This window comes from Martes martes (genome assembly GCF_963455335.1).
Source record: "Martes martes genome assembly, chromosome: X".
NCBI lineage: Eukaryota > Metazoa > Chordata > Mammalia > Carnivora > Mustelidae > Martes > Martes martes.
Genome location: NC_137897.1, coordinates 31,533,890 through 31,546,755, shown reverse-complemented (window position 1 = coordinate 31,546,755; position 12,866 = coordinate 31,533,890). Strand labels below are relative to the sequence as shown.

The window sequence follows — 12,866 nt, the reverse complement described above, 5'->3', positions numbered from 1 at the left end:
GGGCGTCAAAATGAGTGGTGAAAGGATCAGCAAACAGAAACCGAAGGTACCTTCCAGAAGGGACTTTGGTTCACTGCTGTATCCCCAGATTCTAGTCTAGAGGACTGAATAAACATACTCGTGAAGGGAAACCCCAGATTTGAATCTTCATTCTGCCCCGTCCCAGCTGTGAGACTTTGGATCAATTACCTAAATCATCTAGAAGGGTTGGTGGATGATGAAAAAAACATGTATTGCACAAAGCCCGGTATATTGGATGCTTATTACTTTCAGCCTTTAGAGGCCAAAGGGAATGCATTGAAATGAGATGCTGAAAAGCAGGTACTACTATCATTTCAAAAGGAGACTACTCCATAGAAGGCATTTTGCCTTAAGGCTTTCTGAGAGGGCCTCGACTATTCATGAAAGAATTTCTAGAACCCAGCTTCGAGAGTCATTTGAAGCTGTTATTTATGTGGTGTTGCTCCAACCTGAGTATTTTCAAAATGAACAAGTGAAGCCAATTTCATCTATTTATATCTGAGGATATGAAAATGAAACAATAAATGAAAAAGGTGCATGTTTTTCAAAACCATTTTGTCCTCGCTTGTTCTGATGAGCGCCAACAGATTCTTTGAGAATCTTATAAATGCTAGAGAACCTCTTCCCAGGAAAATAAGTATGCACAAGTGCACACACACACACATAGCACATGGCACACACATACATGCCAACACACACACACACACACACACACACACACACATACATATTTTAGGCAACAGAGTATTCCCAACTCCTCCCAGTTTATCTATAAAGCAAGAAGTTAGGAATTACTGAACTTAATAAGTGTTTGGGTTTACGTGGAGATAGATGTAGAATACACACATATATTTTTTACATCTATCACATATATGCAAATATTTGATGACTATTTCAATAATTCTTAAATCTTGTACGGCACACAAGTCCCTCCTCACTCCAATATATGAAATCACCAGTAACCAAATTCTAGGAACTGGGTAAGCTCACGTTGACCTGACAGGTGTTCCTGCCAGTGTTCTGCAAACCCTTATTTAGCTGAAGTAGTTTTACAATTTCTACGTGTCTATAGCAGAGTAGAATTTAATATGACAGCTTGGCTCAGTGGGGATTGTAGACAGTTCCTAGTGGAGCCCGTTGTCTTGAGGACTAAGCTGATCAGCCAACAAGTTCACTCATCTCTTAACCTAACAGCATGTATTTCAGCAGTGTTCCTTTCACCATCACTAGGTCTCATTCTCGGCCAGGGTCTGCCTGTCCCAGGAGCCCCAGTATTCCATGAAAGGCAGAAACGACATATCTTTGTAGTGGCTACCCTGATCTTTGAGATGAGCGATTTTTACCACGAGTGTATTTTACAGTTCAGCTAAGAGCTTCATAGGGATTACATAAGCATTTTAATACGAATCAACAATAGAGAAGACATAGCTCACACTTAAAATTGAGAAAAATACTTGACTGCAACACTTGCTACAGTATTTGCTAGTCTATGAATTTTACTATTCTAATTGAGCTTTAGGAAAGAAAAAGGAACCAGGAAAAGAGATGTTAGGCCCAAAAGAACCTTCAAGTTTCAGGACTTAAACTGAGTTTTGTGAGTTTGAGCCCCACACTGGGCATAGCGATTACTTAAAAACGAAATCTTCAAAAATAAAAGAAGGTTATGATAATCCTTTCAAGGGCCCAGAGTAATGATTAAAGATATTCATATGCAAATTTCTCCATTCCATAAAAACATAAATTTGAATAAGTAAAGGCCTAGGACAACCAAGAGTTTCCTTTTTTGTCCTTCAGCAACCTGACATTTTATCTTTCCTAGTAATTTTCAGCTGGGCAATTACTTTAGTTTTTGATCGTGTTTATTTCTGAATTTAGGGGTGGAGGGCACCCACAAATGGCCAAATTCTCTTTCCAATTGCAAAAGTACTGGCATCTTAGCGACATAGTCCACATTTCAGTTTGGTTTTCTGTGCCATAACTGAAAAATGGATGATTCCTCTTTCCCTTTTTCCTTTGATCTCTGGTTTCACAACTATTCCCTGAAACTTTAAGTCTCTACGGTGTTTAGAAGAGCTGTGGGGTCTTAATTCTGCAGGTTCTCAAACTGTTCTTCCTTAACCCTTCACCTGCCTTCTCCCTCCCTTCCTTCCTTCTGGCGGCAATGTTAAGGCTCATGGTTGTGATACCATTGAATGTGGCTTATGTGGAAACTGCCTCGGGTAGGCTCGGGAAATCTCAGGGACCTTCCGCAGGGCCACCGTGGGAGATGGAGCCTTCTAGACAAAGACGCTGAAGAGAGGGAACTCAGCCTGATTGGGCTGCAGCAGATCGATCAGAAAGCACACCGTCCCGGAGAATCCCTCATACAAGCTGTATATACTTTCAAGGACACGAGAGCCGGCCTTGAACTCCTCCGTAAATAAAAACTCAGCAAACCTATGAGAAGAAGAAGAACATAAGAACAGTTTTAACACGAGGGTTTCCAGATTATTGGCCTTGAGTTGCTCAATATTTTAGAAAAGAGAATATAGAAATATTTTAAGAAAGACTTTTTCTCCGTTTAAAAAAAAGAGAGAAGATCTGTTATGTAATTGTGTGTGTTTCACAACAAATTGTGTTGACAAGCAAATTCAACTACTGTCAGAGTTTGCAAAGCAAAGCAGTTTGGTATTTTCTGTGGATTTCATTCCTTCTGCCATTCAATAATTAAAAGTAAAAGAGACAGATAAATAACCATATTTTTATTTACTTGGAATAGAAGCAAACTGATGTATGGCTGTTCCTTTAAAAGAGTAAATATGCTGTGTTTCTGCAGTCATATCATTTCTGAGCTAGATTTCATTTATATGTGACAGAGAGCAGAGACTGTGAAAATAAATGGGCAAGATTTTATACAATCTGTGCTTTGGGCAAACAAAGGAATAAGATGAATGGGAAAAGGCGAGCAACATTTTATAATCATGACATCAAATAGCAAACTCAGCTACAAGATAGATTATTTTTAGGACATCTGCCTTAAAAACAAATCACTAGCCTCCAGATTCTTAATGAAAGATCCTTTTTCTTCTACCTGTATTTGCCACAAATCCTATTCAAATTCTTTACAATGAGTAACATTTATAGTACTTTAGAGCTTTGAAAGTGTTGTGACCTGTGTTCTGTCTTTTCGGACCTGCCCTATTGGTTTCTGTTAACGACACAATCACCAATTCAGAGGAACTCACAGATGGGTAAGGCCTGAGAGCTGATACTGCCATAATTTAGATTATTGCTACTGTGTGAGGGTGTGTGTGTGTGTGTGTGTGTGTGTGTGTGTGTGAGTGTATGTGGCGGGGGGGCTCCCATGAAGAGTAATTACTTATTTGATCTTTTTAGGGCTCTTGGACTTATCAACAGCAGCTTAAAATAAGTCAGCAGGAAACATATTGCAATTCTGTTTGGTACAATTTTTCTATCAACTGTTTTCCTGAATATGCAACAATTTTTAAATGGAGTTTAAAATTTTAAACGGTAGAATGATGATGTCTCTTGAGAGTTAATTCGAAATTTGTCATTATGCCATGAAACTTCAAAGTATAGCTTCGAGGAGCCATAAGCTTTCCGGTGCCATGGATCATTTCACAGTCTGTACTCCTCCCAGAAAAAAAGTCTTCAAATACAGAAAAGAAAATACACAGGATTCCCAAGGAAATTCGTTCTATCAAGGCACAGTTAGCAAAAGTTGTAAAACCAAATTTGTGAAATAATAATATATGGATACTTCATTAACACATTAAAGCACAAGATCTAGCAGTGAGTCTAATAACTGCTGATATTTTTAGTAGTTACGAGAGTCAAATGTATTTCATAATATCTGCAACAAGAGCAATATGACATGAGAATAGCTGTGACTTGTACTGGTGAAAGTCACGTCTAGCGCTAATTCTCCTGTGGCTTTTTACCCACGTCCAGAATTGAAGGTAATGCTCCATTTCAGTTTGAAATATAATGCTCTTCTCAAGTAAATTCACAAGCCCTAGATTACGAAGCCCTGGTAGAGCAGAAAGAGGAAGGGCTTTGGAGCTGAGATCCCCAACTCTGATAATTTCATGTTATACGACCTTTGGCAAATTTCTTAATCGGACTTTAAAATGGTGAAGTTGCAGAGTTGTGCAAGATGACCTGTAAAGATTAAAGATACCATATATTAGGCTCTGAGCATACGGCAAGCATCTGATATATGGTAAATATAATTTTTCACATAAACATAGTGGAATGTTTGTAGAACAGAGACAACCATTCCACCGTACTTGAAAAGAAACCCATAGTTAATTTTGCTCTTTCTCCTCCTGACCCTTTTCCCCCCCAAGCTTTGATTTATTTAGCACATTATTGAAATTATAGTCTGTATAATCTTTAGTATCCTACATTTCATTTAAAAGTAATATGATAAACATTTTTTGCACTTTTCAAAATAATTTCTAAATGATATATAGCATTTTATAAGAGTAAATATACCAGCAATATCTGGGAGTAGCAGTTTCATTGTGTTCTGACGGGTATAGTGTGTTACCACATTCAAGTGAAAATGACTAATTGAATTTGAATTAAAAAAAGATAAACAAGACGAAAATGATTGCTCCCTAAATCTACCCAGTGATGCAAAATTCAAGCTAACAAATTCATTTTTCTAAAAAATGCTGTCAAAATAGAAGTCAGAATGGTAATTCTAGAACTAAAAAGAACTATAGACACTGAGAACATTACATATCAAAACCTATTGATTAGACAAGAATTGAATTGAACTCTGGAAAATTCATTCATCTGAGAATTTCATTATTGTTATTATCAGAAAGATGTAAGGTATTCTAATGAAGCATTTTTTTAAACCGTAGAAAATAACAAAGGAAAGGAACACTAGAAAAAATGAAGGCAGAAAGTTTCTATGAATTAAGAAGCAAAAGAAGCACAAAAAGAATCAATAAACAAAACCAAAAGCCAGTTCCTTGAAAGGATGAATGACATAGACAAAATGCTGGTGTCTGACTGAAAAGGAAAACCATTAGGAATGCAAAAAGGTACATAATCACAGGCATGGGAAATTTAAAATACCATGGAACTACACTGTTAAGGTTTTACATCAAACATTTGAAAATCCATATGAACTAAATTCTTTTATAGAAATATATTCGCTACAAAAATTAATTCAAGAAGAGGCAGAAACCCTAAATAATTAAATATGATGGAAGAAACTGAAACCATTATCAACTATTTTTCTGCAACTATAAATTTCAACCGGTGACCAAGTAATGTTTATTACAGGAAGGTACATATTGTCTGACATTAGTGTTTTAGGAACTGCCAAAATTAGGGAAGTTTCCCCAGTTTGGGCCATAGAATATTTAACTCTGAATTATAATAAAATGGAAATTTCAGTACACTAAAGCAATTAAATGCGATGTCCCGCAAATATTCAGATATGACCTGCACATTTTTAGGCTCTACCTGGAAGTGAGAAATGGAACCTGTCTGAAGGGCCCTGGGCCCCAGAACTTCATAACTAAAACTCTGTAAGCTAGGATGGGTCTGCCAGAAAAATAGAGGGGTTGTTTTGGTCCTTTTTTACTAGGCTTTCTAGGGCCTGACAATGTCTGAGGAAACCAGTCCCAAAGGTGATACTGCGTTAGTCTAGACAGAATCCAAAAGGACTTTCTTTTTCTACATTTGGGGAATAAAGGGTCAGGCTGCAACCAAACAGATTAGGGAGCCATGAATGAAAATATGTTAAAGGAATTCCTGAACAATGAAGCTCCAAATGGAGGCCTGACATATGTTAGTGTTTTTCCTTCAGTGCCTACTGGCATATATCATAAAGAGTATTTCATATATATATATATATATTTTTTAATACATATATAAAATATATATATATTTCACCTGGAAAAATATGTGCGTGTGTGTGTATATATATGTGTGTGTACACACACACACACACACAAACACACACATATATATATATATACACATTGAATATTAGCTAAGTTGGCTTGGGAAAACCTTTGTGAGAAAATGACTTTAGAGTGAAGGTCTGAATGAATTTAGGTGCCTAGGAAAGGGAGCATTACAGGTGGGGGAACCAAAACTTCAAAGACTGTGAGGTAGGTTGCACCTGGCACCTTAAAAGAACCAACAGGAAGCCACTGTGGTAGAAAGAACTAGGTGGAAAAGAGTATAGACGATGACGTCACAGAGGTAATGGGAGGCAAGATCCTGTAGCGCCTTTTGTTCAGAGGACAGACTTCGGCTTTTACTCTGAGTCATACTGGAAGCCACTGGATTTTCCTAAACAGAGGAGTGTCATACTCTGACATGACATACATCCTAAGAAGCAAATTTCAAAGGTCATGGTGAAACATGGAAGCATTCTTAATAAAATCATCATTACTATTGCCTACATTAATGAACATTTTTATGGAGATTCTGACCCATGCAATGGGGGAGGTGGGGGAGAATACAAACGAGGAAGCAAGTAACAAAACTGTAATTATTTGCAAATATGTCCATCTATTTAGAAAACCCAATGGACTCTAATGAAAATCTAATAGAAACAGTAATGGAGTTCAGAAAGATGGCCAGATAGATCATGACATCTATCAAAACTAAGACATTTATAACAATGAAGATTTCTAGGAAAGAAGTGCATCTTAGCTTGCTAAACTGCAATAAAGATTGTGCTCACAAACCTGGAAACATAAAATACCTAGGAATAAAATTAACAAGAAACATGTAAGAGCTTCTTCATAAGATCAAAACCTTACCAAATGACATTTTAAAGAACTTAAATAAAGGGAAAACATACCACATTCCTGGATAGGAAGACAATATTCTAAAGATGTTAATTCTCCCTAAAGTAACATATAAATTTATTGAAATTCCAATCAAATGGCCACAGAATTTTTTTTTGAAGATTTTATTTATTTATTTGACAGAGAGAGACCACAGTAGACAGAGAGGCAGGCAGAGAGAGAGGGAGAGAGGGAAGCAGGCTCCCTGCTGAGCAGAGAGCCCGATGCGGGACTCGATCCCAGGACCCTGAGATCATGACCTGAGCCGAAGGCAGCGGCTTAACCCACTGAGCCACCCAGGCGCCCCGCCACAGAATTTTTTTAAATCTGAAAATTGACTCTAAAATACAATGGGAAGGGGGCACCTGGGTGGCTCAGTGGGTTAAAGCCTCTGCCTTCGGCTCAGGTCATGATCTCAGGGTCCTGGGATCGAGCCCCGCATCGGGCTCTCTGCTCAGCAGGGAGCCTGCTTTCCCCTCTCTCTCTGACTGCTTCTCTACCTACTTGTGATCTGCCTGTCAAATAAATAAATAAAATATTAAAAAATAAAATAAAATACAATGGGAAGAATGAATGAGAGAAAATGAATAATAAAATATGGCAAGTCCAGAAACAAACATTTATATAAATTGTTTATGATAAATTTCACATTTCAAATCATTGGGGTAATTCGTCAATAGATATTATTGGAACGTTTTGTTTTTTCATTAAAAAACACAAAGACAGATACCCAGATAACACCATTAGAAAAAGTAAGTTCTAGATTAATCAAAGATTTGAAAGTTAAGGTAACTTTTAAGTGGGTGGGAAAAATGGGTGAAGGAGGTATAAATTTTATTTTTGTGGAAAGTTAAAATCACAAAGGTACTAAAAGTCGAGTAAATTGATGTTTTTGTAATCTTGGAGAGGGAACAGTCTTTTTAAGTATAACACAAAATCCAGAAATCTTGAAAGTTTAACAAGAAAAATACTCAAAATTTTAGTCTGGCAAAAGACCACAAGCTAAATTGAAAGAGAAATGGCAACATAGGAAAATGTTCACAGCATATATTGTAACAGAGAGTTACAATCCTCAAACTAAGCATCACAATAGGATAAAAATAGGCAAAAGCCTGTTTTTAACAGGCTGGAAATACCAATGGGTCTAATGACTTCAATTCTAAAATTTCTGTGACAAGAAATGTTTGCACAAGTACACAGAACTGTATGTACTAGATATCTGGGACAATTTTGTTTGTTATTTATAAAGATCACACAGGTACCAAGTGTTCATTACTTAAAGACTTACTCATTACTTAAAGACTGGTGAAATTAATCATGGTACATCTATAATGAATAACTGTACAGTCATTTAAACAATGAGCTAGATCTATAGAAACTGAAATGAAGGATGTCCCTTGGAAATTGTTAATTTAAAATCATTAGCTGTAAATGGCATGTATAGTACTATTATATATACATAATAGTAGGATCTTATTAATATTTATATATATCCATGGTTATATATGCATAGATATATGGACATGCATTTATGCATTGAGAAATGTCTCAAGTGATAGAACTCTAATTTTTAATAATAATAACAGTGAACACTTACATTGCAGTTATGTGTCAGACACTGTTCTAAATGAGGACATTATGCTAAGTGAAATAAGCAGGTTACAAAAAAGACAAATACTGCGTGGTAACACTTATATGAGGTATCTACACTAGCCAAATTCGTAGAAGTCAAGAACAGAATGGTGGTAGCCAGACACTGGAGACAGAGGGGGAAAACGGAAAGTTGTTGCTCAATGGGTATAAAGTTTCAGCTGTGCAAGGTGAATGAGTTCTAGAGATCTACTGTAGAACACTGCCTACAGCTAGCACTTAAAAGTATGTTAAGGGGGGTGGGGGCTGGGGGGCACAGTCAGTTAAGCATTCGACTCTTGGTTTCGGCTCAGGTCATGATCTCGGAGTTGTGGGTTCGAGCCCTGCATGGGGCTCTGCATTCAGTGCAGAGTCTGCTTAAGATTCTATCCCTCTCCCTCTGCCTTTCCTGCTCATGCTCTCTCTCTCTCTCTCTCTCTCAAATACATAAATACATCTTTAAAGAAAATATGTTAAGAGGACAGATGTCATGTGAAATATTCTTACTACAATAAAAAACAAACTCAAATATACACCCTTTGGCCCAGGAATTCCATTTCTGGGGCTTTATCTTTCAGATGGACCCATATATGGGCAAAATGATATATATACAAGGTTATTCATGACAGCATGATTCGTAATGTAAAATATTGGAAATAATGCACATATCCCTCTACAAGGACCTGGTAACTAAACTCTGGGTCATTCGTACGATGTAATATTAAACAACAATGACAGTGAAGAGTTGCTCGTGTACTGATTTGGGGTGACTGCTCAGAAAGCAAGGTGCTACCACTTGTATAAAAAAAGAGGGACGGAACTTCAGATATACAGCCCACCTAGTCACTTGTATACACAAACACACTGGATCTCTGAGAGGAGAACTAAGAAAGAGGTTACCACTGTCACCTGGAAAGAGAAGCACATTGCTAGAGTGCACAGTTCATGCATTTTTCACTTTCCAAACCATGGGACTCTATCACCTATTCGGAACATGAATTCGATTTACGTTTAGGAAAAAACAAAGAGCAATCCACGTGAAGATCAGCTGACCTTTGCGCCCGGTAGATGTATTTGGAGTTTCCGGTGAGACGGTAGAGCAGCAGGAAGACGTAAGCGCTGCCGGCCACACCATGGCAAATCCCTGGCCCCTTCTTCAGCAGGCCCTTCTGCCACGTAAGTTCCCCACACCGGATACACGTGTCCAGGTACTGTGGTTTTTTGGAAACCAGATAAGCTTTGGCAAACAGATAGGCAATTCCTGTGAAAACATTGGAGATATCAGAGGTGACTTTGGAGCCTTATGCTACGGAGAACTTCTCCAACACTCTGTAAAAGGCTCACACATCACCAGTGTCGAACACCCGTTCTAATCTCGTGGGTCTGAGGTGAGGCCTGACATTCTGCTTTTCTAACAAGCGCCCTTCTGGGAACCACATTTTCAGTAACAGCGCTCTAGAACCTTCTAGTCTTATTTTACCTGTGAGATTTAGTTGTTTGAATTGTATCGTGGTATTGGCCCCCAGAGACAGAGCAACAAGTACAAAGAGTGATACAACCCATAATTGACAAATGGGGTAAGATTTAACGATGCATATTCTGCTAAGCATTCTGCATATCTGGCTATTTGAAATGGCTAAGAGTTTATACAGTCTGCCCATGCCCCCTCAGAGGTTCGGCATTTCTAATGTTAACGTGCTTATAACTATACACATTTTCTTCAGGCAAAACTGGGAGTCCTTCCAGAAAAAAACAATGATCCCAAACAACCTGGCCAAGACTTCTACTCCAGCTGTGGAGCGAGTCCTTCCCTACTCGATTGTTCCAAAGGAAGACGTCTGCCTTCCAAACCCCTCAGCAGAGGGAATCTCAATTATAAAGGCGGGAACAGAAACAAGAGGAGCGACAGTTATTCATGGAAATGAGTTCCCCCAAGTTCCAGATGCTCATATTCAGAGAGGAGATTAGTAACACCAGATCTCTCCCTCTCCCGCAAGGCCTCTACCTCTCTCCTACATAAAGTGGGAAAGACTGGAATTTAGCAGGCGTAAGCTCATCTGTCAGGGTTATCTTGGCCTCTCACTGTCTTTCCACCAGGCTATTTTACAACTCTGTGGAGACAGAAATTACCTTGTAGACAACTGATAGTAATGTAAATAATTCCTATTCCTAGAAAATCGCATTCTCTCTGGGAGAGGTTGTTTTGACTTCCCTCGGCCTTTGTGGTACCAGCTGGTTTTGCATCTAGTAAGCAAATCCACGGTCAGCACTCCTAATGGCCCGTAAATATGTCTGCTCCTGGAATTTTCCTTTGAAACCAGCTGTAACACCTTTCCGGTTCCTTCATTAATTAATGAGCAAAATCAAATTGTTTACCTATCATGATTCTGGGATCGAGGCCTGCATCGGGCTCTCTGCTCAGCAGGGAGCCTGCTTCCCTTCCTCTCTCTGTACCTGTCTCTGTCTCCTTGTGATCTCTGTCAAATAAATAAAATCTTAAAAAAATTGTTGACCTATGTTTATTTTATATTTGTATGAGTCATGATTGTGTTCTCTTTTAGAATTTATTATTTAACACTTCCTATGATTAACATATAACCAGAAGCTCTCCTCGGCCAAGGCTTTCCAGTTGACTATTGACAATGGTCACCTATAGCCTATTGTCCTTCTTCAGTTCTAGGAACAAAGTGTCTTCCACAAGCTAAAGGAAGATTTTAAAAGAATTGAATTTACTTAATTACACATTTATTCATTCACTGTATCCATTCATTTTTAACTGATCATTGATTACTGCATACATAGCCCTAAGCAGGGCTTGTTTCATGGGCATGTGACCTATATAGTCTCCAAGGGTCTCCAGAAGACCTCAAGCTGGGTTTAATACTCTACTGTTACCATCTTGAAATTAATAATTGGTTTTTTAAAGAAGGCTGCATTTTCACTTTGTGCCGGGCCCCCCAAATTATGTAACCAGTCCTGGCCTTGGGTTCTATGAAATAAATGCTAAACAAGATTCCTGACCTTCAGGAAGGTGCTGTCTAGAAAGGGAGAAAAAAATTTGTGCATGTGAACGATACATCATAGGACATATAGTTCATGATGCCGTTGGAGCCTAAAGTGAATGATGTTGTCAATAACCCTACAGGGATCAAAAAAGTGGAAGTTCCCTGAGGGAGACAGTTGGGAGAGGCCTAGGATAGAAGCAGGGCTTTCTTTAGGACTTTGCAGGATGCATAGCAAACTCTAGGCCCAAAATGAGTTAGAGAGAGCATTCTAGGCATCAGGATCAACAAGGGCAAAGATTTGGAGCCACGGCACACAATCCACATGAAGACCAGTAGTGCAGTGTTCTAACCAACAGGACAGGGAGATGGAAGTGTGGATTGGGTTCACGTTATGGATGGTTTTACAAATCCACTTAGGCAGCATGGACTGTATTCTCTGGGCAATAGGGAACCAGCGGGAGGGATTTTGTTGTAAATTCGTTGGTTTTTATTTTTAATGATGTGGTTAATATTAGAGAAAATGTCCCAGGGTTGTGTCAAGAGAGACCTAACAAGCACAATGGGGTAACTATGAGCTGATCATGTTGTCAGAAAGATGGCAAAGAGGCTAATAAAAGGCTCAAAGGTTGTGGTAGTTGTTTAGATAGTAACTGAGCACCTACTGTATACCAAGTACAGTAGTAGGTGCTAAGGTTTTAAAAAACCCTTCCCTTCACAGTGCTTACAATCTAACTGGAGGCACTAAGTTATCTGAGGGGAAGTAGAGCTGTCATGGAACACACAGGAAGGCTCCTAACCCACCCCTCGAGGTAGAAAAGGCCCACTAGGGGGAGTGACACCATCTGGCCTGACTATCAAAGATGAGGAGGATTTCGCTAGGTGAACTGGGAGCCCTTGGTGCTCTGCTGGATTGCCTCTACCTTACCTGCAGGTGCCCCATTTCCCAGATGCTACAAGTTGGCTGCTAATAAAGCTCTCAGCTGCCCTCTTCTTGGGAGATTTGCACTCAGCCAAAGGAGGGGCTACGCTATATGCCCACCTCCCCAGGAGATTTCAGCCAAAGACTGGCTAACACGGGGAGACCAAATGTCAGCTCCCCTGCCTCAGGATGGACCAACCCTGAGGTGTCATCTATGCCTCTTAGCATCCACTCAGAAGCCAGATGAAGCTAGTCTCCAGTTGAGGTACGAAGAGCCCTTTGTGGCTCAGGTCATGTTCTGTTCACTGCCAACGTCTCCTCCATTACCTACTTCACTATGTAGTTCCAAGCCTCTGACTGACTTTTCTTGGAATAATCTTCCCAACTTTCTTGCCCTGGCCAACTCACCTCAGGCATCACTGCCTCCAGGAAGCCTTTCCTAAACCTGGAGGGGTACCAGGAATCCCT

General features: G+C 39.2%; 1 protein-coding gene across 1 annotated transcript in view; it reads right to left on the bottom strand.

Annotated features, from left to right (window-relative positions):
• Positions 1 to 2,036: 2,036 nt before the first annotated feature.
• Positions 2,037 to 12,866, bottom strand: part of LANCL3 (LanC like family member 3) — a gene marked incomplete at its 5' end in the record, with an annotated part of 99,126 nt that continues 88,296 nt past the window's right edge. The window contains 2 exons of the mRNA XM_080795159.1: positions 2,037 to 2,457; positions 9,528 to 9,735. Of these exons, the coding sequence (XP_080651285.1) occupies positions 2,298 to 2,457; positions 9,528 to 9,735 (368 nt within the window). The 3' untranslated portion in view covers positions 2,037 to 2,297. The remainder of the gene's footprint in view (positions 2,458 to 9,527; positions 9,736 to 12,866) is intronic.